This window comes from Chrysochloris asiatica, unplaced genomic scaffold, assembly GCF_000296735.1.
Source record: "Chrysochloris asiatica unplaced genomic scaffold, ChrAsi1.0 scaffold00053, whole genome shotgun sequence".
NCBI classification, from domain to species: Eukaryota; Metazoa; Chordata; class Mammalia; order Afrosoricida; family Chrysochloridae; genus Chrysochloris; species Chrysochloris asiatica.
The window spans coordinates 11,973,162-11,997,214 of record NW_006408571.1 but is presented as its reverse complement, the minus strand read 5'-3'; the positions used below and the strand labels follow the sequence as shown (position 1 = coordinate 11,997,214).

General features: G+C 46.5%; 2 protein-coding genes across 5 annotated transcripts; both read left to right on the top strand.

The window, feature by feature from the left end:
- The first annotated feature begins 1,571 nt into the window (after positions 1–1,571).
- Positions 1,572–4,556, top strand: STOML2 (stomatin (EPB72)-like 2). 3 transcript variants are annotated; one of them, XM_006863069.1, is made up of 10 exons: positions 1,572–1,708; positions 1,951–2,088; positions 2,483–2,582; positions 2,713–2,771; positions 2,865–2,966; positions 3,113–3,247; positions 3,400–3,544; positions 3,644–3,723; positions 3,960–4,088; positions 4,278–4,556. In XM_006863069.1, exons 1-10 carry the CDS (start codon positions 1,664–1,666, stop codon positions 4,413–4,415), a joined length of 1,071 nt encoding a protein of 356 aa, XP_006863131.1. In that variant the 5' UTR covers positions 1,572–1,663; the 3' UTR covers positions 4,416–4,556. The 3 variants fall into 3 exon arrangements, with proteins under 3 accessions (XP_006863131.1, XP_006863132.1, XP_006863133.1); XM_006863070.1 differs by lacking the exon at positions 3,113–3,247 and having other exon boundaries at positions 1,627–1,708; positions 4,278–4,489; XM_006863071.1 differs by lacking the exon at positions 1,951–2,088 and having other exon boundaries at positions 1,664–1,708; positions 4,278–4,415.
- Positions 4,557–9,718: 5,162 nt separating this feature from the next.
- PIGO (phosphatidylinositol glycan anchor biosynthesis, class O) lies at positions 9,719–16,669 on the top strand. Of its 2 annotated transcripts, XM_006863068.1 has the most exons (11): positions 9,719–10,233; positions 10,837–10,980; positions 11,167–11,290; positions 11,439–11,598; positions 11,814–11,993; positions 12,214–12,438; positions 13,690–13,741; positions 14,843–15,049; positions 15,265–15,482; positions 16,084–16,154; positions 16,312–16,669. In XM_006863068.1, the coding sequence occupies exons 1-11, from the start codon at positions 9,723–9,725 to the stop codon at positions 16,439–16,441; spliced, it is 2,022 nt and encodes a 673-aa protein (XP_006863130.1). In that variant the 5' UTR covers positions 9,719–9,722; the 3' UTR covers positions 16,442–16,669. The 2 variants fall into 2 exon arrangements, with proteins under 2 accessions (XP_006863130.1, XP_006863129.1); XM_006863067.1 differs by having other exon boundaries at positions 9,723–10,233; positions 12,214–13,741.
- The last annotated feature ends 7,384 nt before the right edge of the window (positions 16,670–24,053 follow it).

Genomic DNA, 24,053 nt, shown 5'->3' with positions numbered 1-24,053 from the left:
TCATTTCATGAGATGTGGCATGAAATCGGGGGCTGGGCCCTGAGGATGCTTGGAGGCCAAGTTTGCTCTTTTTAGGTAATGAGATGGAGTGGTAGGAAAGGGATGTGGTTGGGTCAACCAGAGAAACTGGCCTCTCTGAGTATAGATCTGGATTCTTCTACTGATTCTGTTTATGACTTTAGTCTCTCAGAGCTTCAGTGCCCTCATACGTAAAGTGAGGGTGAATAGGCAAGCCTCGTGAAGGATGTGCCAGAGCTACTAAAAAGCAAAGATAATCAGTTGAGGACTAAGGTGCACCAAGGCATGTTCTTTTCCATCACTCCTAGAGTCCTGGTGTGGTGCTGTGAACTAATGCGTCAAGACTGCAAAGTGTTTGAACTGTAAGGTTGGTAGTTCAAGCTCACCAGCTGCTCCTTGGAAACCCTATACAGGGTCACTATGGGCCGGAACCAACTGGACGGCACTTAACAACATATACATGTGAAAATGGGACGTTGAATAAGGAAGAATATTAAAAGTACCATGGAATGCCATTGGTGGTGGTGTGCCGTGGAGTCGATACTGACTCATAGCCACCCTGCATAGGGTTTTCAAGGCTGTAAATCCTTATGGGAGCAGAAAGCCTCTTCTTTCTCCCATGGAACTGCTGGTAGTTTCGAACTGCTGGCCTTGAGGTTAGCAGCCTGACATGTAACCACAAGTTTGTCTTGGAAAAAGTGCAGTCCGAATGCTCCTTAGAAGCACTGGAAAGACTTTGTTGTACTTGGGACATGTTATCAAAAGGGACCAGTCCCTGGAGAAGGACTTCATACTTGGTAAAGTGCAGAGTCAGCAAAAAAGGGGAAGACTGAATTGACGTAATGGCAGCAACAATGGGCTAAATTGTAACAATTGTGAAGATGGTGCAGGAAGCAGTGTTTTGTTCTGCTGTACACAGGGTCATAATGAGTCAGAACCCGCTCCATAGCATCTGACAAGAAGGCAGGCCTTTTCCAAGATGTGCCAAAGCATCAGGGCTGTGTGCAGAATGGCATGCTCTAAGTAAGGCTGGACACTGGGGCTATGTGCAAGTGGACCAGACCTGACAGACCCTGATGGAGAAGATGTGGAAAGGGCTATGGTGCCTTGGGAAAGGAGAAAAGTCTCAGTACAATCACCAGGCAATGCAAGGACCAATCACCATGGCAACTGGAATGGGGTCAGTCCCCAGTGGGAGGGCTGGGTAGAGCACAGCAGGACTACTCGAGAATGTCACTATAGCAACCATGGCAACGAGTCAGCCCCAGTCCTCTGGTCACTATGGTGACAGATGGGGTAATCATATGCTCAGGAGCGTAAACTCTGCCGTGGGTGAGGGTAAATAACACGTTGGAGGAGATTTGGGGTCAAGTGCCGATAGGAAATAGACTCTATTTAGTCACCGTGCCCAAGATCGTAGGCACAAACAAGCTCCAATCTTAGTCTCTTTAAGGTCTGTCTGCCTTTCCCAGATAACAACTTGATGCTCTTATTGCCAAGTAACTCTATAATTGGCTGGATGTTGAATGGGGGAAGGGAGGACCAAAACTACTTCCGGGGCCGGGACTGCAGAAGGAAAGACTCGGTAGTGGGACCGCTCTGCTCCGTGTCTCGTTAGTTCCGGAGGTCTCTGTGGCCGTGGGAAATGCTGGCGCGCGCGGCGCGGGGAACTGGAGGGCTTTTACTGAGGGTGAGAGAGCAAGGTTACCGTCTTCATGGAATTGAATCAGAGATCATTTGGGTGCCCAGTTGGAAAAGTGTGAGATTCTGAGTTTGGGGAGAGACTGGGGTCAGAGATCATGGTTCTCCCACGTGAATCCCGTTCCGAGGACCCCTGAGAGTCGAGACTTGGGGAATGCCTCGCTGGCAGGCGTCGTAGGGGACGGAAGCCCTGCTGACTGGGGTTTCTGCTTACCCTTGTCTTCCCTTTAGGGCTCTGTGCAGGCTCCTGGCTGTGCTCCGCGCCGTGCCTCCTCCGGATTGCCCCGAAACACCGTGATACTGTTTGTGCCGCAGCAGGAGGCTTGGGTGGTGGAGCGAATGGGCCGATTCCACCGGATCCTGGATCCTGTGAGAGCTTCTTTAGCCCACCCCGGGCCAATCTGTTACCCAATTCCCTCGGGGCGGGGGACATGGAGACCTCTTTCCTGATCCGGCCCACCCCTGTGATTCCCAGGGAACTCCCCAGGCCAGACCTGGGAAGGGTACAGATAAACGTGTGGCTACCTTTTCCTATTCCACAGACCCCATTCCTGGGACTCTCCCTACTCATCCCCACAGCTCTAACCATTTACTTAGAGAGTTTTACTTTGCTGGCTCCAATTCTCATGAGATTCCCCTCCAATCAGAGGCCTAGCCTCACATTCCTATCCTCTTGGGTTTCCTTGATGGTGACAACCCCAACCCACTTTAGGCTTAGTCCCCAGCCCCCATCCTTCTGAGAAGCCATGACTCCTCTTCCTAGGGCTTGAACATCCTCGTTCCTGTGTTAGACCGGATACGATATGTGCAGAGTCTCAAGGAGATTGTCATCAACGTGCCAGAGCAGTCAGCCGTGACTCTTGGTGAGGGGCTTAGGGTGACACAGGTACTCTGAGACCATTAGGATGTAGTTGCTGGATATCCAGTGCTTGGAAGAGAAAACTAGTTGGACTCAGAGGCCTGACCTTCCCCCATTCTTTCCTACTCCTGTAGACAACGTGACTCTGCAGATTGATGGGGTCCTATACCTCCGAATCATGGACCCTTACAAGGTACCTTACCTCTTGTTTTATTCTTCCTTCTGAGTCACCCTCCTCACTAAAACCCTGTACCCAAGCTTCTTACACTCTCCATGCCCCTCTCAGGCAAGCTATGGTGTAGAAGATCCTGAGTATGCAGTCACCCAGCTAGCTCAGACGACCATGAGATCAGAACTGGGAAAACTCTCCTTGGACAAAGTCTTTCGGGTAAGGGGACCAGAGCCAGAGTTAGTTTGAAGACATGTGCCCAGCGATCAGTCCTCCTGAGGGTCAGGATCAGTCCAAGGCCCTTCTCACTTTAGGCTCCTAAGTGGTGAATTTAGGCCATGGAACTTCTACCTCTCTTCTTGTAGGAGCGGGAGTCCCTGAATGCCAACATTGTGGATGCCATCAACCAGGCTGCCGACTGCTGGGGCATCCGCTGCCTCCGTTATGAAATCAAGGATATCCATGTGCCTCCCCGGGTGAAAGAGTCCATGCAGATGCAGGTGGGGGTCACGGAGGGGTGGAGAAGACGGCTCTAGGGTTCTCCAGCCCCAGAAGGACCATGATTCCCTTCCCTATTGTGATGGGTAAAGTTATAAGTCTATATAAGAGTTCCCCCTGGCTTCTTGTTGACTGAGTTGCTGGGGGCTTCCAGGTGGAGGCAGAGCGTCGGAAACGGGCCACAGTTCTAGAATCTGAGGGAACCCGAGAGTCAGCCATCAACGTGGCAGAGGGCAAGAAGCAAGCCCAGATCCTGGCCTCCGAGGCAGAAAAGGCTGAGCAAATAAATCAGGCAGCAGGTCAGCAGTGTAGAGGCTGAGGGAGGAGCAAGGCATGGGTCTTTGAGGCTTGATGCTGGGCTAGGAACTTTGGGGTATTGACCTCTGTCTCTTTTCCAGGAGAGGCCAGTGCGGTTCTGGCCAAGGCCAAGGCCAAGGCTGAAGCTATTCGCATCCTGGCTGCAGCTCTGACACAACATGTGAGCGGCCCTTAGATGGGTATAGGGGACAAAATTGACAGTCAACCATTCAACCTCATTCAACCTTAGGGGAAGTTCCTGCCTTTGTGAACCCCATTGACCCAGATGATACAAGTTTTGTCTTGTGTCCCATCAGCCCTTTCCCCAGGAACCTGATCTCCCTTCCCCTCCCCTTCCCTTCCCTTCCCCCTTTCCAGGTCTGTGATTTCTGACTTTATCCCCTCCTGTGACTACAGAATGGAGATGCAGCAGCCTCACTGACTGTGGCTGAGCAGTACGTCAGCGCATTTTCCAAACTGGCCAAGGACTCCAACACCATCCTGTTGCCCTCCAATCCCAGTGATGTCACCAGTATGGTGGCCCAGGTTAGAGTTCCCTGAGGACTAGGCACAAGTCACTGATGCCAGGGTCAAAGATACTGCTCACAGCCATAGAGGCCTTCGGAATGAAGAACAATCTCATGATCCTCAGCCCGTCTCCATCTTTTCAGCCAATAGTGGGTTGGGCTTTACCCTCTGCCAGGTGTTCTCACAGCACTTTCTCTTCCCTCGCAGGCTATGGGTGTTTATGGAGCCCTCACCAAAGCACCAGTGCCGGGGACCCAGGACCCAGTTTCCAGTGGGAGCAGCAGAGCCGTCCAGGGCACCGATGCAAGTCTCGATGAGGAATTCGATCGAGTCAAGCTGAGTTAGTGGAGCTAGGCTTGGTCAGGGAGGCTGGGGAACCAGGAGATGGCACCCCCAGACTTTGGCTTTGGCCTCCCTGCTGAAATTTTGGTTTTTATTTTTTTATTTGAACTTTAATCATGTAATAAAGTCACCATGTCAAACTAGGAAAACTCTCCTTTTTGACTGGGAAGTGAAGTTTGGAAAGTCACCACCAGCATTCTCCTTGATTGTCCATCCCACTGTCCGGCTCTGTCAGGGCGTGGAAGCTGATGCCTTCATGAGCAACAATGTACTTCATAAAAGTGAAATCATCCTGGTCTGTCTTCAGGAGAAGCGGTGGGATAGGGTGGAAGGATTGAACCTCTTGTCTACTCAACTGCCAACTGAAAAGTGTAGTCCTCCTACTATGGGAAGTGGGGTGTGTATTTGAGGCTGGTGGCTAAGGGTTTTTTTGTTTTTGTTTTTTTCATGAGAGGGTGGACTGCTTTGGCAGGATAGTTTTTATACTGAATGCTCATAGAGTCTTCAGGGGCCGAGGACCCTTCTTATTCATTCATTGAAAAGCATTTAATGACGCTTAGCTTGTTTCTGGAGTCCTGGTGTGGTGCTGCTGGTTAATGTGCTGGACTGCAAAGTCGGTTTGAACTGCAATGTTGGCGGTTCAAGCTCACCAGGTGTTCCTTGGAAACCCTACACAGGGTCGCTATGGGTCAGAACCAACTCGACGGCACTTAACAACAACAAAGCATGTTTCTTGTGTGCTGTAGGATAAGCACTGTACTGCTAACTGGTCACTCTGCGTCAGATCTGACTTTACGACCAAAACCCAGTGCTAGACATGGGAGTAACAAAGTGGTCCTGCTTTCATGAAATACAAGGCTAGGTAGGGTAGACAAACAATTCTGAGGGCTCCTGGGAAGAGAAACATGTCTATATTTTTGGGCAGCAAGGTTATTTGGTTATTTGAACATTGGCTGGAAGAAGTAGAATGTGCAAAGGCCCAGCACTTGAGAAATACACAGAGACTTCAAAAATTTTGTGGAAAAATTCCATTTTTCCACCAACTTTCTGAAGCCTCTTATTGACACATTTGATGATCTGTGCTGAAGGTTGGGTTGTGAGAGGGAGAAGGATTTGGACTTTATCATTAGAGTAATGGGGAACCACGGAGGTTTCTTTTACCTTCTGGGTAGAAAAGTCACATTTATATGTCAAATGGAACTTGACTGCTGTAGTGTGAAAGAATTTGAAAGCAGCAGCTGGGAGGATAGAAAGACTGGCTCAGTGACTGGAGAGTATGAGGCAGTCTGAACTGAGGTGACAAGCTGTGGGCTGAAGATGGAGGCATGAGTCAACATTATTTCTCAATTAGAATTTATTCACTTACCCATCCAATAAATATTTTTGAATTCTAATTATCTACCAGGTAATAAAAATTATTTGCCTTCAGTGAGCTTATATTGTATTTCAAAGGGACAATCAGATAAGTATTTCAGATGCTGATGTGTTAGGCTATGGAGGGAATTAAAGGAGAGGTGGGGACTGTGATTTTAAATACAGGGTTCTAGGAAACTTTGCTGATACTACATTTGAGCCTAAAGATGAAGGAGGTCTGAGTCTGGTGTGACACCCTAGGATAAGCACTCGCCCTCAAGGCTGGTTTCAATTACAAGGTCAGTGGTTCAAACTCACCAGCCACTTTTCAGAAACTCTATTTAGGGTCACTATGAGTCAGAACCAACTCAACAGTACTTATAACAACATGAAGGAGAAATACACTTGAGTCTCAGAGAATCTGAGCAAGGATTGCAAATGCAAAGACCCTGAGGCAGAAAACATGCCTGGCTCATAACTGGAGGAGCAAAGGAGATTCTGTGGATGAAGTAGTTAAGTAGTTTGGAGCTAGATGAATCAAAGAGGGAAGTGAGCAATCCGCAATCAAGAGAGCTAGTGTGTAGACATGTAGGGCCGCTGTAAGAATACTGAGATGAGAAACCAGTGGAAAGGTTTTGTTTTTAATTACAGCTTTATTGAGATGCCTGGTGAGCTGCTTCCAAAAAGTCATAATTACAATTATGTAAACTCTAGAGAGTACAGTTTTACTTTGGAACACATGGGATTTCCAACACGTGAGTTAGAATCGACTCACAAGCCACTGGTCTGGTTTACTAAAATATAATTCCCATACCATACAATTCTCTCAAGTGTAAATCCTCTTGAGTATATTCGGAGTTGTGCTAGCATCACAATTTTACAGCATATTCATTACTCTCCTCCCCTTAAGGAAAAAAAAAAACCTGTATCCTAGACCTCAGCAATCACTAATTTACTTTTTTTCTATAGATTTATATTTTCATACAAGAATCATGATATGTGGTCTTTTATGACTGACTTCTTGTACTTAATATAATGCTTTCAAGGTGCATTCATGTTGTAGCATGTGTCAGTACTTCATTCCTCTTTATAGTTGAATAATACTTGATGTATGGAAATATAAGGAGTCCTAGTGGTGTAGTGGGTTATGGTTGGACTGCTAGCCACAAGGTCAACAGTAGGAGAAAGATGAGGCTGTCTGCTCTTGTAAAGATTTATAGCCTAGAAACTGATGGAGCACTTCCAGTATGCCCTATAGGGGGCTATAAGTTGGAATCACCTCCATGGCAGTGGTGAGTGGTGGTGGTATGCCACATTTTATCTATTTATATGTTTATTTGTTTCACCTTTTAGTTCTTTTTTTTAAATGTTTTGTTGTGAATTATGTGATAGTTTACATGGGAGAACCTTAGTTTTACATTCATCCTTTCGTGTATCATTTCATTGCCATGGTACAATCCCTTCCATGCATCATCAACCAACCAAAGGGTATACACTACAAGCCAGCTCCCCCGCGCCCCCGCCATCAGCATACAGCCCCTCTCCTTCTCTGTGTCTAAAGTCCCCAGCTGCTCCATCTCTCCACATCATCGTCTGTCTCTGCCTCCATCTCAGAGATCACTGCTTCTCTGGGTAGGGTCCTGATCTCTGCTCTTCTCCCTTGATGGTCCCAGGGACCTCTGCCCCTAGACTGAAAAGTTAATCACTCCTTTCCTTGCTACAAAATGCCTACCTTTACATTTCCAACCCTCACAAGCAGTCCTGATAACAATTATTCACTATTGTATCACAAGAGACCCATCAGCATTTCATTTAATCAGCCCGCCTAGACAGATTGGATACTACTCAGTGGAGATTCTACTTTCCTTCATGCCCTTTGGATCTAGGTTCCCTCTTGAAAGCTTGTAAGCCAGTCACTTCTTGCCTTTGTAGCCCACCCCCCACCCCCCCATTTTGGGTAGCCAATGTCCAAGTTGCCCATCCCTGTCTACTCTGTATGGAGTGGGGTGGGAATGATCCTTGCTGTAAAGATTTGTTCCCGCTCACCTTTTAGTTCTTATAAATAATACTGGCATGAACATCCATTTGTAAGTTTTTGCTTGGATGGGTTTCATTCCTGTTGAATCGCTGGGCCATATGGTAACTTTAGCGTCCTGGTGTGGTGGTGTGAGTTAATGCGCTGGACTGCAAAGTTGGTTTTGAACCACAAGGTCAGTGGTTCAAGCTCACCAGCTGCTCCACCAAAACATAAATGGTAACTTTATGTTTAACATTTTGAGAAACTGTATTCCAAAGCAATTGTACCATTTTATATTCCTACCAGCAGTGTATGATGGTTCAAATTTCTTCATTCTCGTCAATACTTTTTTATTCTAACCATTCTAATGGATTGGAAATGGTTATCAACAACATTTTATTTTGGCTAATTGGGCATTTGATCGAGTCCTGGTGTGGAGCTGTAGGATAAGTACTCGACTGCTAACTAATAGGATTGTTTAAACCCACCAGCCGCTCCTCAGAAACATGGTTTCTATGAGTTGGAACCAACTGGAAGGAATTTAACAGCACTGGGCATTTGTATAGTTTTCTTTGGCAAAATGTCTATTCAAATGCTTTGCTCATTTTTTAATTGGGTCATTTGTGTTTTTATTATTGAGTAAGGCTCAAAGGTTTTGAGAGGAAGAATAATCAAATCCATTTGTAGAAATCAGCTAAACCAAAGGGGGGAAATAGGGACTACCTATCACCAGTTTTTGGAGTTCAGGTGTGGCACTGTGGGTTAATGCGCTGGACTGCAAGTCGGTTTGTAACCGCAAGGTTGACGGCTCAAGCTCCTTGGAAACCCTATACAGAGTGGCTATGGGTCGGAATTGACTTGACGGCATTAACAACAAATCACCATTTTACAGATTAAGAACCAGAGACCCCCCCTTACTGCCAAAGAGTGAGTGACGGAGCTAAAATTCAAGCCAAGTTTGATTCTGGAGGTTTTGCTCTTAGTATTAAGCGTGAGTGGAGACTGGTTCCCTGTATTCTAGTTTAGTTTCTTGGCCCTCAAATCTCTAATTTACCATAATCTCCCATTCAATCCTCGACTTCGTGCCAACCTCGGAGGCGCCGGTAGATGGCGATGAGGTCCCCGGCGGGCCACTCTGTCCAGCCCGCGCACGTACCTCTGTGATGCCCGGGCCCTGGCTCCTTCGCATTTCCGGGCGCCGATCCAGGTGAGCCAGGGTCTCCCAAGAAACTCCAGACTTCTCAACCTTGAAATGTGGGATCACCTCCAATCCGCACAGTTTGAGGTGCTCAGGCAAAGCTCAGGTAGCCGCTCGAGGAGGCACAGCTGTCTAGACCCCTGGGTTCCTGCAAGGCACAACAGGCTCAAAGCCCGGCGCTCCTGCCCGGTTTCATGGGAACCCAGCCGATGTCGTGCCTCTTAAGTCTCCTAGAGACCCTGGCAGTCTACAAGTGGAGCATGACTCCTCCCCTTGGTTCCCTCAGCCCCCGCCAGGCGGCGCCCTCTCGGGTTTTCTAGCGACTGGGAACCTTGACGGTCCATGGGGGCGTCGAGATTGGTGAAAAGAGAGCCTGAGAGACTAGTGGAGCGAAGTCAGCTCTTGGTCGACCACTTGAAATTCAAGTTTGGCTCTTGGGCTGTGTTTTTCAGCATTACAATCATCTGGAGTACATGTGCAAACTCCTATGCTTTACAACCAAAGATCCAGATTCAGTAGATCTGGGGTGGGCCCTAGAAACACTCACCGGTTGATACTGGTAATCTGTGGACCTCACCTTCAGATACACTAGTAGAACTAGTTGAAAAGAATATTGCATCGGGTTGGCTCTAGGTCTGTTTGTCTTCTAGGTGGCCTTTGAATTGAGGGACTGGACTATCCACTGATTTCTCTCCCCACCCCTACCCTCTAGTGATGAATTTCCTCCCCCACCCCCAACAGAATGCAGAAGGTCTTAGTGCTACTCTTCCTGGCCTGGATCTGCTTCCTGTTCTATGCTGGCATTGCCCTCTTCACCAGTGGCTTCCTGCTCACTCGTCTGGAGCTCACCAACTATAGCAGCTGCCAAGAACCGCCAGGCCCTGGACCTCTGCCCTGGGGTGGCCGAGGGGAGTCAGGGGCCTGTTGGATGGCTTCACGTTTCTCCCGGGTTGTGTTGGTGTTGATAGATGCTCTGCGTTTTGACTTTGCCCAGCCCCAAGGCTCACACGTGCCTGGGGAACCTCCGGTATCCCTGCCTTTCCTGGGCAAACTGGGCTCCTTGCAGAGGATTCTGGAGATTCAGCCCCACCATGCCCGACTCTACAGATCTCAGGTAGACCCTCCCACCACCACCATGCAGCGCCTCAAGGCCCTCACCACTGGCTCACTGCCTACCTTTATCGATGCTGGCAGTAATTTTGCCAGCCACTCCATAGTGGAAGACAATCTCATTAAGCAACTCACCAGTGCAGGTTAGTCTGGGCCCCTTTGGAGGCCAGGAGTATCTTGTCTGATTCCTTCTCTAGTCATAAGAGTGCTAGGACTTTGGGTGCCCATCTGTATGTTTGACCATTGTGAGGGAGACAGGAGGAGAAAGGGACCAGAGCTCTCATTTGGGGGGATAAAGGAGAGGGGATCTGGACATCGTTCTAATGGAGCTTCTGATCTGCATAGAGTATTGGTTTAACTCTTGGGAAACTCAGTAGAGTGAAAGGGAGAGGGGTAGAAGAGTAGATATGAATCTGGTACCCTTGCAAGCTTGAAGGAGAGAGTAGAGGGAGCTAGGCTTTGTCCACAGGTAGTTATTGATGGGAAAAGCAGGAGACACCTGAATAAAGCCAAGATACCCAGGGACTAGGAGAGAACTAACAGTATTTTAAAGGAACACGGAGTGAGAGGTCTAGTTAGAGTATGGTTATCAGGGGGAAGTTTGCTGACGGAAAAATTCAGGCCTTGAATTATGAAGAGTTACTGGGTGCAATTGCTACGATTTAGGTGTCTGGTTGGGATTTCTGATGGATCTTTAAAAAGCCTCCTTTCTTTTTCCCTGCCTTGAATTCCTCATGTTTCTGCAGGAAGGCGTCTGGTCTTCATGGGAGATGATACTTGGAAAGACCTTTTCCCTGGAGCTTTCTCCCAAGCTTTCTTCTTCCCATCCTTTAATGTCCGAGACCTGCACACAGTGGACAATGGCATCCTGGAACACCTCTACCCCACCAGTGAGCACAGGGCCAGAGGCAGACCTGACAAAGTTTGGGGAGGGCTACTTCAGTTCACAAATTCTGAACCTACCATTGGTACAAGGGTCTGGGATTTCGCCCTTGGACATAAGGGAATTGTCAAAGCCTGCTTGGGGTTGAGACGTAGACCTACGTCCCCTGTGCTCAATGTTGTCTACTCCACAGTGGAGAATGGAGAATGGGACGTGCTGATTGCTCACTTCCTGGGTGTGGATCACTGTGGCCACAAGCATGGCCCTCACCATCCTGAGATGGCCAAGAAACTTAGCCAAATGGACCAGGTGATACAGTGAGTGTGGGGTACTGGCTGGAGGAGTGGATTTATGTCTGAGAACCTCAGCGTATATGGCCCCAGGAGAAAAAGTCCTTATCTTGGAGTCTTTTTCTTTTTAAATTTAGACTCAGTTCAAATCCTTGCCACATTTCTTGATCCCCAGGGGCCTTGTGGAACGTCTGGAGAATGACACACTGCTTGTGGTGGCTGGGGACCATGGAATGACCATGAATGGGGACCACGGAGGGGACAGCGAACTGGAGGTCTCAGCTGCGCTCTTTCTGTACAGTCCCACAGCCCTCTTCCCCAGTGTCCTGCCAGAGGTGAGGCCTGGCTAACCCTTGTCTAATCTCATCAGTTGCTTGGTGTTTAGCTTTCATCATGATTACGGAATTCTCATGAATTCTTCATTGTAGAACCCCCAATTCATGATTCTGGGCATCCCCTACTCTTGTTTACTGTGTTGACTCCAGTGCTTTCCATCCCAAACACTGACTTCAGCTCTACTGTGACCTTTGACTCTCTGCTTTCACTCTAGGAGCCGGAGGTAGTTCCTCAAATCAGCCTTGTGCCCACGCTGGCCCTACTGCTGGGCCTGCCCATTCCATTTGCGAACATCGGGGAGGTGATGACTGAAGCGTTTTCAGGGAACAAGGACTCCCAACCGCACTCCTCTGCTCTGGCCCAAGCCTCGGCTCTCCATCTCAATGCTCAGCAGGTAAGTAAGGGGCTGGACTTCTAGGTGAGGGAGCTAATGAGGGCATATGGGAAGAACAACAGCCAATCCATTGTCCTTAGGCCAATCTTAATCCCACCTTCTCTTAGCCATGTTCTCTTCTCATCATCCATTTCTTCTGCCATCCCAGTTGACTTCCCCCCTTTTTTAGTATCTATCCTTGCTTCTATACCAACTCCTATGTCTTGACCTTTCCTACCAGGTGTCCCGATTTCTTCACACCTACTCAGCTGCTACTCAGGACCTCCAAGTTAAGGAGCTTCAGCGGCTGCAGAGCCTCTTCTCCAAGGCCTCTGCTGACTTCCATCGGCTTCTGCAGAACCCCCAGGGGGCGGAGACAACCCTGCAGGCTGTGATAGCTGAGCTACAACAGTTTCTGCGGGGTGCTCGGGCCATGTGCATTGAGTCTTGGGCTCAGTTTTCTCTGGTCCGCATGGCAGTGGGTGCCACTCTTTTGGCTGCTGCCTGCTTTCTTTGCCTGCTGGCGTCCCAGTGGGCCATATCCCCAGGCTTCCCTTTCCGCCCTCTACTCCTGGTACCTGTGGCTTGGGGTCTGGCTGGGGCCATAGTGTATACTGGACTCCTGGCAACTACTGGACTGAAACTGGATCCAGTGGTCCTAGGGGCTGTGGCTGCAGTGGGCTCGCTCCTGTCTTTTCTATGGAAAGCCTGGGCTGGCTGGGGGACCAGGAGGCCCCTGGCAGCCCTGCTTCCCATCCCTGGGCCTGTCTTTATTCTTTTGCTCCTTCGGTGGGCTGCCTTCTTCTCTGATAGCTTTGTTATAGCTGAGGCCAGGGCCACCCCCTTCCTTTTGGGCTCACTTGTCTTGCTCCTGGTTGCTCAGCTTCATTGGGAGGGCCAACTGCTACCACCTAAGCTGCTGGCAGTACCCCGTCTTGGCCCTTCTACCCCAGCAGGTCCCCCACGGCACAGTAGCATGCATACCTTGGGGCTTGGTGTGGGGTTGCTTTTATGTACAAGGCTAGCTGGACTCTTCCATCGCTGCCCTGAAGAGACACCTGCTTGCCGCTCCTCTCCCTGGCTGAGTCCTCTGGCATCCATGGTGGGCGGTCGAGCCAAGAATTTGTGGTACGGAGCTTGTGTGGGGGCTCTATTTGCTCTGTTAGCTGCTGTGCGCCTGTGGCTTCGCCGCTATGGTAATCTCAAAAGCCCCGAGCCCCCTGTGCTCTTTGTACGCTGGGGGCTGCCCCTCATGGCTCTGGGCACTGCTGCCTACTGGGCCTTGGCGTCGGGGGCAGATGAAGCCCCCCCACGTCTCCGAGCTCTGGTTGCTGGAGCATCAGTTGTGCTGCCTCGGGCCGTGGCAGGGCTGGCTGCTTCCGGGCTCATGCTGCTGCTCTGGAAGCCTGTGACGGTGCTGATGAAGGCTGGGGCGAATGCCCCAAGGACCAGGACTGTCCTCACTCCCTTCTCAGGGCCCCCTGCGTCTCAGGCTGACCTGGATTATGTGGTCCCTCAAATCTACCGACACATGCAGGAAATGTTCCGGGGCCAGCTAGTGAGAACCAGTTCTCAGGGCCCCCTGACTGTGGCTGCTTATCAGTTGGGGAGCGTCTACTCGGCTGCTGTGGTCACAGCCCTCACCTTGTTGACCTTTCCACTTCTGCTATTGCATGCAGAGCGCATCAGCCTTGTGTTCCTGCTTCTGTTTCTGCAGAGCTTCCTTCTCCTGCATCTGCTTGCTGCTGGGATACCCATCACCACTCCTGGTAAATACATATCTCAGCCCTGATTAATCCAAGGACAACAATGCTAATGATGGGAATTCAGCATATCTCGCTTTCAGGGAGGTGGAATTTCCCCTTGACACAGGATCTTAAGCCCCATACAGTTGGGAAGTTCTTCCTAATGTACTCTTCTCGTCTGCTGTAACCAAGTTCATTGATCACTTCTGCTGACTCCCAGGGCTAGCAGGGCTCATGAGGGAGGGAGACAAGGAGTCCTCCAAGACTCATTTTTTTATGGTGATGCTGCATCCCAATAGGGCATTTCCTGATTCCCAGTGATGAGATGGGTGGGTTATGAGTATAATGAACGGCATGCCCACCCATGGCCGTCAAGTTGATTCTGACTCAGTGACCCTGTAAGGAAGAGTAGAACTGCTCCTTAGGATTTTAAGACTGTAAATCTTTACAGGACCAGATAGCCTCGTCTTTCTGCGAATGGCTGGTGGGTTTGAACCACTGACCTTGCTGTTAGCAGCCCAACACTTAACCACTGCACTACCAGGGTTCCTTAATTCCTTAATGAAGAGCATATTCTTAAGTGCTATGGAGTTGGTTCTGACTCACAACAACCCTGTCTAAGGTTTCCAAGCTAAATCTTTTGGGGAACAGAAAGCCTCATCTTTCACAGATCAGCTGGTGGGCTTGAGTCGCTGATCTGGCAGGGCTGGCTGCATCTGATTAGCAGCAGTCCAGTGCTTATCCTACAGAACCATGTTGTTGTTAAGTCGCTTCTGACTCATAGGGTTTCCAAGGAGTGACTGGTGAATTTGAACCACTGACTGTGTGGTTCAAACCGTTCTTGCAATCCAGTACTTTTCCCACAGTGCCACACCAGGACTCCAGCCATAGCATTCCCTTAATGACTGGCATAGGGAGCTGTTTATAAATGAGAAAGAGAGACTGATCACGGTGGGCCTTAGAGATTCATGTTTGGGTAATGGGGTTTTGTGCCACAGAGGGAATTAGAATAACAGAGTGGGGACTGTATGTGTGTGAGAGTTAACACTGTGCGGGGATCATAGAGCACTAGGCTGTGGATTGAGGAATGGATGTGACTATAAGGAGGCCTATTTCTTCCCCTAGGTCCTTTTACTGTGCCATGGCAGGCAGTTTCTGCTTGGGCCCTTATGGCCACACAGACCTTCTACTCCACGGGCCACCAACCTGTCTTTCCAGCCATCCATTGGCATGCAGCCTTTGTAGGATTCCCAGAGGGTCATGGCTCCTCCACCTGGCTGCCTGCTTTGCTGGTGGGAGCCAACACATTTGCCTCCCACCTCCTTTTTTCAGGTACTTCCTTGTCCCTCCCTCACTCCCATTGCTTACTCTGACTTTGTGGAAGGAAGGTACACCCATGGATTTGAATGAGAAGATAAGGTTTTGATGGATCTTTGACACCCGTTGACCTAAGCTGACTTGCAACTGAGTCAACCAGGGTAGTTGGGAATCAGGGTATAGTGGGCCCTGAGACCTTCATTAACTATACCTGTCCTCCCCTGAGGCAGTAGGTTGCCCATTGCTCTTGCTCTGGCCCTTCCTATGTGAGAGCCAAGGTCCCCGGAAGAAACGGCAGACCCCAGGGAATGAAGCTGAGGCCAGAATCAGGCCCAAGGAGGAGGAAGAGGAGCCTTTGATGGAGATGCGGCTCCGAGATGCCCCTCACCACTTCAGTGCAGCATTGCTTCAGCTGGGCCTCAAATACCTCTTTGTCCTTGGTGTTCAGGTGGGTGCAGAGAAGATATCACAGAATCAGTGACCTTTGTTCATGTGTGTGCATCATAGTCTCTCTCTTGTGCTTTGTTAAAATCCTGGGAAGGAGGCTTGACTGAGGGACACATAAGTGAAGTGATTGCCCAAGGCTGTCAGACTCCATCGGCAATATTGAGATCACTTAGCTCTTCTGAATTATAGTCCTTGGTTATTTCCTCCCCACAGCCTACATCTGTACTCTGTTGGTTACATTTGAGGATTGCTTCATTAGTGCACAGACTGGAAAAATGGGTGATGGCCAAAATTCTTTTCTACACTGTGGTCATGAATCCTATCCTCCAGAGACAGAAGGTGGTGCTGACATCATCCTCTACTTTGGGAGGCAGAACCTGAGTGTTAGCATCACAGACTGATAGTAACTTACCTAAGGTTACACAATGAGTCACTCAGTGGTTGGACCAGGATGAGAATTGGGTTCCTAACTCTTAGCACAGGGCTTTTACTATTGGCACTCACTGCTTTTTTCCTTCTGTTCTTCACAGATTGACAGCAACCCTTCTTTGCCCCGTATCCTCCCCTTCTCAAGTAACTTGGCTCCTCCTCTCCTCCCATAGATTCTGGCTTGTGCTTTGGCAGCCTCCATTCTCCGCAGACATCTCATGGTCTGGAAGGTGTTTGCCCCCAAGTGAGTGGATTTGCTTAAGAAGTAAAGGTGGCTGGCAGGGGAAGGAGAAGCTTGGAAAAAGTGTGAATATTCAGAATGGACAGTGTTTTGCTTCTGCAGTCAAGAGACTTTAGATCTGCCTTCAATATCCCCTGAGATTCTCCACCTTTCTTTGCAGGTTTATTTTTGAGGCTGTGGGCTTCATTGTGAGCAGCGTGGGACTTATCCTGGGCATAGCTCTGGTGATGCGAGTGGATGGTGCTGTGAGCTCCTGGTTCAAACACCTAGTTCTGACTCAGCAGAGGTAGCTGAGGCTGCAGGCCACTGAAAAAAAGAACAATGTAGCCTGGCCAGTGTAGGTGCTGGATCATCTGCAAGAGATGCTTGGCTACACCTTTTACCACAATGCAGCCAGAGGCTGCTAGCATCCAGGACTTTGGTGTTTTTAAATTCAAACTCCCAGTGGATCCTCATCTCTGACTCCTGCCTTAGATGCATGTGAGAGACTGAGAGGTGATCTCCAAAGTGGAATAAAAGAACTACATATATACAGTGTCTGAGATGTGGGGGCACCCCCAATATTCTAGGGGTTGAGGGAGAGCAAGCCTCCCCTCCTACCAAGCATAGTCATCTTGTCCAGGCCTAGCTACACCTGAGAACCTCTGGAAAGTGGTTGGAGTTGTCTGAATTCACTGCCCCCATCTCTTCCCAAATCACTCCTATTAGCTCACATTCCATTTTCCATATAACACGTTTATTTATTAAGTCCTTGTGTTTTGACTGATAACAGAACTATGAGGAAAGCTAAAAAAGACAAGCCCTCAGACTTAGGGGAAAGACTGTTTATTATGCAGTGATGGATTAATAAGGAAGGTTTCTGTGGGACCAGGCCCCACCTTAGATTTTTCTACCTTTACTCTTTTGTTAAGGAGCTCTGATAGCGTAATGGGCTGCGAACCGCAAGGTCAGCAGTTCAAAAGTACCAGCTGCATCGTGGGAGAAAGATGAGGCGTTCTGCTCCTGTAAAGATTAACAGCCTCGGAAACCCTGTGCAGGGTCGTTATGAGTCGGAACCGACTCCACGGCACATAACAACAACAACTCTTTTGTTGTCCCTTAATCCTAGTCTCAAGGACTCCTGATGTGGCACTGTTGGATAAGCACCAATTTAGGTTTTCCCTCTTGGTATGGCACTGTAGGACCAGCATTGGACTGCAAACCAAAAGTTGGCAGTTCAAACCCACTGCCTGCTCCTCAGAAACCACATACAGGGTTGCTATGAGTTGGAACCGACTTGATGGCACTTAACGACAACTGCAATCCTAGTCTCAAAAACTGGTGTTAGAATGAGCACTGGATTGCAAACCATAAGGTCAGTAGTTCAAACCCACCTGTTTCTCCTTGGAAACCCTATACAGGGTCACTGTGAGTCAGAACTGACCTGACAATACCAACAACAACAATCCAAGTCTCAACCTCTTCTAGAAGGCATCGGCATCATTATCCTAATTCCGTTCTAGATCAGTAAGACTTTGATTGTGAACTCCTTTGACTTTCTAAAGCCCACCCCACATGTGCTATGTCATTTCACTCCAGAACACCCTTTGCCTTTCTGTTGTTAGCCATCCCTAGATTCCCACCCAGTGCTGCCTTTCATTTGACCTGCTTGTCCATCTTAGGAGCCCTTATGGTGCACTGAGCTGCTAACGCAGGACTTGTTCAAAGCCACTAACTCCTCTGCAGAAGGAGATGGTGATTTAGTCTCAGAAACTCTTAAGGAACTGTTCTACTCTTGTCTTATAGGCTTGCCATGAGTCTAAATAAACTCCATGGCAATGGGTTTGATTTGTTTGGTTTCGTCCAAACAAACTTGATGTCAAAACAATTCATCTAGTGCCCTTTGTCACCCAAGGCCTGTTTCCACCCCACCACTCCTATACCGGAGCCCTGGTTTGGCGCTGTGGGTGAATGTACTGGACTGCAAAGTCGGTTTGAACCACAAGTTTGGGCATTCAAGCTTACCAGCCACTCCTTAAAAAAAATCCTATATAGAGACGCTGTGAGTTGGAACCGACTCAGTGGCACTTAACTCCTTTGCTGGTGCAGAACCACTCTTGGAGAAATCTTTGAAAGTTCAGAAGAAGCTCTGGAGAGATGGGTCAAAGCTAAGGTTTGAGGGACAGGACAGGAGTGCCCAGGACAGGAGATGAGACACTGAAAGAGAGGAGAGATTGTAGAAATTAGGATAGCACCAATTTTGAATAACCAAAGCCCGTTACCAGAGTCAATTGTGACTCTGACTCTGTAGGGTTTCCAAGGCTGTTATCAATGGGCTCAAGTGTAGCAACAATTGTGAGGTTGGCCCAGGATTGGGCAGTGTTTCGTTTTGTGCATAGGGTTGCTATGAGTCAGTACTGACTTGATGGCACCTAACAACAACAACAAATCTTTCTGGGATAGCTTTCCCTACAGTGGCTGGTAGGTTCACGCTGCTGATCTGTTAGTGGCGGGACTAACTGCTTTAACCAGGGTTCCTTATCTTTGAACAGGTAGAACAAAGAAGCTAAGTAGTGGGGACTATGAAATCAAACTATCAGTTGCTACGGCAGCTGAGGGACTAGTTCAAATGATTAATGGCCAACAGTTGTAAGTGCTGCTGAGGTCAAACAGAAAGATGAAAAGTGTGCTGTTTCAGGCAGTTAGAGGGCTGGTCATTGGTGACCCTAGTTAGTGGAAACAGTTATGCAAGAGAAGTTAGGCACTAGCTGGTTTGTAAGATGAATTTTAAAAGACCCCTTCTTATCCCCTTTTGGGGGATACAGCTTTCCATTTGGTAAGCAGGAAAAAAATACTCGTTTCCATCCCTTTTACCATGGGAAAGATTTCAGGCTCTAGCCCTCCATGCCCTCCCCTGCCACCATTTTCTTTTTTTTTTTTGGATGGGGGTGGGCAGGGACCCCCTTGCCTAGAGCTGAAGTTTATTATGCTGATCTCCCAACCACTATTACTCTCTCTTGATTATTTAGAGGAAGATAGGTTAACACACTGATTTATACTATTTAAAGTTCTTTTTAATTACATCCTTGCCTTTTATTTGACATTAAAAGCCCATTCCACATGAATTCACTGTTGTTGTTTTTAACATTTTCTTGTGCATTAAGTGAAGGTTTACAGAGCAGATCATCAGTTTTGCATTCAACAAATACACTTTGTTTCATTTCAATGGTTATAATCCCCTCGTGTAGCATCAATTATCCTGTGTCCTCCCTATGGTTCTTGTTTTCGTTCCACCTTCCTTCCCAACCTTTCTGGACTTTTCCCTTAGGTTAGTGTTGCCCTTTTGATCTTGAATGGTTGACCATTTTCTGGTGAGTATTTCTTGCTAGTGCTGTTGTCCCCCCATACCTATCTACCACATGTCTAAAAATAGAGTTACAAGGGTGAGTTCACTTCTTGGGTGACTGAGGGCCATAGTCTTGGGTTCTTCCAGTCTCTTTCAGACCAATAAGCCTAGTCTTGTAATTTTGAGTTTTGTACCACATTTTCTCCCACTCTATTGAGGACCCACTAATGGGGATCCCTTTTAGAACTGATGGTAGTGGTTGCCAGCACCATGTAGTTGTTCTAGTTTCAGGGTTATGGAGATTTATGTTCATGTGTTCCATTAGTTCACTGGACTAATTGATTTCAAGCATCTTCAGTTTTCAACATTTTCCTTTCCTCTGTACAGAGAGAGACGTTAGGTGGCTGCTTATGAGCTTCTAAGTTGCTACGCATCAAAGTAGAATGTAGAGCATTGTTTTTTGTGGCCTGTGTTATGCCAGTTGACTGTGGTGTCCCCTGAAACTATGCTCCTGAGCCCCCAGGCCCAGTAACTCATTCCCTCAAGGTGTTTGGTAATGCAAAGAGCATTTGTGAAGTACACTTTTTATAGATCATAAAACCCATTGATTGTTAATATATAATTCCATGATCATTAAGTAAGTTTGCAGAGTTCTCCGTAGCTTTTCATAACCACAATTTCATTTTTTTCCTTTTTGTAACACTTTTCTTTAGATAATTCACATACAGTCTGTCCATTCAAAGTGCAATTCAGTGGGGTGTAATATACCCACTGAGTTGTATCACCATAAGCTCAGTTGATTTTAGAGTATTTTCATCATCCTGAAAAGAAAGTCACTGTTACCCTCCAGCCTCTTCACACATCTTTATCCCCAGTTCTAGGCAGCTGCTATAGATTTGTCTATAGATTTGTTTATTCTGGACTTACATAAATGGAGTCATGTAGTAAGTGCTGTTTCGTGACTGGCTTCTTTTCATATATCATAATGTGGCAATGCTCACGTTCGAGCCTGCATTACTGCTTTTGCTGTTGTCATTAAGTGCCCTGGAGTCAGTTCTGACTCATAGCAACCCTGTATAGGGTTTCTGAGCAGTGACTGGTAAGTTTGAACCACCGACCTTGCAGTTCAAACCAACCTTGAGGTCTAGTGCATGTCATCATTTTAACCATTTCAAAGTGGTCCTTTGTACATTCACAGGGTTGTGCAACCATCACCACCCTCTCATTCCAGAACATTTTCATCACCCTAAAAAGAAACCCAGTGAGGTGCTGTAGGATAAGCACTGGACTGCTAACCTCCAGGTTGATGGTTCAAACCCATCAGCTGCTCCTCAGAAACCCTACACAGGGCCACTATTAGCTGGAACAGACTTGACAGCACTTAACAACAATAGACATTCATATAAATGGAGTTGTACGATACACATGTGACCTTTTGTGGCTAGCTACTTTCAGCCTAATGTAGCCTTACCCATGTTGTAACATGTATCAGTACTTCCATTTTGTGGCTGAATAATAATCTATTATATGGATATACCACATTTTATTTATCCAGTCAATAGTTGATGAACATTTCAGTTATTTCCCCTTTTTGGCTATTTTGAATAATAATGCTGCTATTAGCATTCTTATGTACGTTTTTGTTTGAATGTTTGTTTTTAATTATCTTGGATACCTAGAATTGTAATTGCTAGATAATATGGTAATCCTATGTTTAACTCTTTCAGAGACTGTAAGTCTGTTTTCCAAAGTGACTGTAAGTACATTCCCAGCAGCAGTGTATAAAGGTTCTAATTTCTCCAAATTCTTGTCAACCCTTATTATTACTATTATTGTCATTCTAGTTGAAACCCACTAGATAGCACTTAATCATAGTAACAACAATGGGCCTAAAGTTATATCTCATTGTGGTTTGATTTGCATTTCCCAATATTGATTTTTTTTTTTTTTTTTTTTGCTTATTGACCATATATCTATTTACTTTGGAGAAATGTCTATTCAGAATCTTTACTAAATTTTAAATTGGGTTGGGTTTTCATTCAGTTGTAGAGTGCTTTATGTATTCCAGCTACAAGTCCTTTTATCAGATGCATGATACACGAATATATTCTCCCATTAAAGCACGAAAGTATTCAAGTTTGAGAAAGTCCATTTCAGCTATTTTTTTCTTCTGTCTATATTAGTTTTGTCATATGTCAGAAATCGCTGACAAATCCTATAGTTTACTTTTAGAACTTTTTCATCCCCCCCCCAGAAAGTCTCTACACTTTGTTTACAGTTAATCCCAACATGCCCCCCCAGGCAATCTCTGATCTGTTTTTGTCTTTGTAAATTTGTCTTTTCTGGACATTACATACACATGAGATCATGCAAGATGTCTTTTTGTCTGGTTTCTTTGCTTTGAATAATGTTTTTGAAGCTCATCCATGTTGGTACATGTACCACTATTTTTCCTCTTTATTGTTGAACCATATTCTATTGTATGACTATGATCTACAGAGGGACATTGGATTATTTCCAGTTTTTAGCTATTATAAACATTTTTAGTTGCTATGAATGTTTATGGGAGCCCAGTGGCTCCATATGATTAGCACTGGAATATGAACTATAAGGTTGGTGATTCTGTCAGCCACTCTGCAGGAGAAAAATGAGGTTTTTTGCTCCTTCAAAGATTTAAAATCTCGAAACTCTATACAGCATTGCTATGAGTCTGAATTGACTAGATGACAGCTCTTAACAACAACTGAGCATTCATATACAAGTCTGTGTGGGTATATGTTTTCATTTATATTAGGAAGATTCCTTTGAGTGTAATTGCTGTGTGGTATGGTAAATGTATGTTTAATTTTTAAGTAACTGCCAAATTGTTTTCCAAAATGACTATCATTTTCTATCCCCACAACTGTGGGTTCCGATTTCTACACATGCTCACCACCAACTGACATTGTATTTTTAAGTTGTAGTCATTCTGTGTGTATTTGTATGTAGGACCTTACAGTTTTAGCTTGAATCTCCCTCAAGGAGAAAACCTGGTGGTGGCTAACTGAAAGGTTGGTAGGTCAAGCCTACCAGCTGCTGTGTGGGACAAAGATGTGATAGCCTGCCTCCATAAATATACTGGGCAGTTCTTCTTTGTTCTGTAGGTTCATCATGATTCGGAATCTGCTTGATAACAATGGGTTTGGATTTAGTTTCAAAGGCTAATGATATCATGCACCTTTTATATGCTTCTGAGCCTGGTGTGGTGCTGTACAATAAGCACTGGACTGCAAACCATACTGTTAGCAGTTGAAACCCACCAGCTGCTCCTTGGAAACTACACAGGGTTGCTGTGAGTTGGAACTGGCTCCATGGCACTTAACAATAACAGCAACAAGTCACTTATATAGCATTTTTGTGTGTGAAATGTCTACTCATATTTTTTGCTCATTTTCAATTGTCTTAAAAATCTTTTTATTATTGAGTTTTCAGAGTTTTTATATATTATAGATATGTCCTTTATTATGATTTCAAATATATGACTTACAAATAATTCCCCCACCCCATGACTTTTCTTTAAAATTTTTTTTTAACTTTTTATTGCGAATTGAGTGAAGGTTTACAAAGCAGACCATTTTTACATTCAACAAATCATATACTTTGTTTGCTTCATTACATGGTTGCAGTCTCTTCCATGTACCAACAGTTAACAGCATTTACCTCTATTCATTTTAACTATTGCATTCCTCCCTCTGTCTCTTGCTACTTTTCCTCCGCCCACCTCCCTCTTGTATATTGTCTGCCCTGTTACCCATGTTAACAAGTAGTGTCTACCCTCTAGTCCTTGAATAATTTTCCCTTCCCTGCCTCCCACTCCCCAACTCCTTACCCCCTGAAAACATCTTAGATTGCTTACCCAGTTGAAAAGGATGACCTTTCCTGATAGAAGAGGATTGTCCTTGCTCAAGGGTATATGAGTAGCTGTTCTCTACTAGAATCTCCAAACAAGTTCTCTTTAAGTTTTCTTTTTTTACTAATTTAAATTTCCTTCATCTTTATTTTTAAATAAGAAAAGTTGCAAGTATAAATTCTTTTGCTTCTTTTTCTTTTTTTAAAGGTTGAAACGACAGATGTTTTATTGCATACATACTTAGCATCATTTTAAAAAATGTTTTATTGTGAGTTATATGATAGTTTACATGAGAGAACCTCAGTTTCATATTCATTCCATCGTATATCATTACATTGCCATGGTTCCAATCCCCTCCATGCATCATCTTCCGACCAAAGGGCATATCCTAAAAGCCCGTGCTCTCCACTCCCCACTCCCCCCTCAGTCTTCGGCCAACAATTCCTCTCCCTCTCTGGATCCAAAGTCCCCAGCAGCTTCATCCCTCCATGTCATCATCTCTGTCTCCATCTCAGGCATCCCGGTTCTCTGGGCGGGGTCCCGTTCTTGGCTCTTATCCGTTGGTGGTCCCAGAGACCTCCGCTCCCAGACTGGAGAAATAATCGCTCTCTTCCTTGCTACAAGACTTATACCCTTGCATTTCCAACACTCACAATCCGTCTTGATAACCATTATTCACTACAGTATC

Excerpts from the sequence above, each read along its gene's own strand:
- STOML2 (XM_006863069.1), top strand. The coding sequence starts at position 1,664 with ATGCTGGCGCGCGCGGCGCGGGGAACTGGAGGGCTTTTACTGAGG. Across the intron at positions 2,089-2,482 it reads TCCACCGGATCCTGGATCCT|GGCTTGAACATCCTCGTTCC; the intron begins GTGAGAGCTTCT and ends TCCTCTTCCTAG. Across the intron at positions 2,772-2,864 it reads GAATCATGGACCCTTACAAG|GCAAGCTATGGTGTAGAAGA; the intron begins GTACCTTACCTC and ends TGCCCCTCTCAG.
- PIGO (XM_006863067.1), top strand. The coding sequence starts at position 9,723 with ATGCAGAAGGTCTTAGTGCTACTCTTCCTGGCCTGGATCTGCTTCCTG. Across the intron at positions 11,599-11,813 it reads TCCCCAGTGTCCTGCCAGAG|GAGCCGGAGGTAGTTCCTCA; the intron begins GTGAGGCCTGGC and ends CTTTCACTCTAG. Across the intron at positions 16,155-16,311 it reads TGGAAGGTGTTTGCCCCCAA|GTTTATTTTTGAGGCTGTGG; the intron begins GTGAGTGGATTT and ends CTTTCTTTGCAG.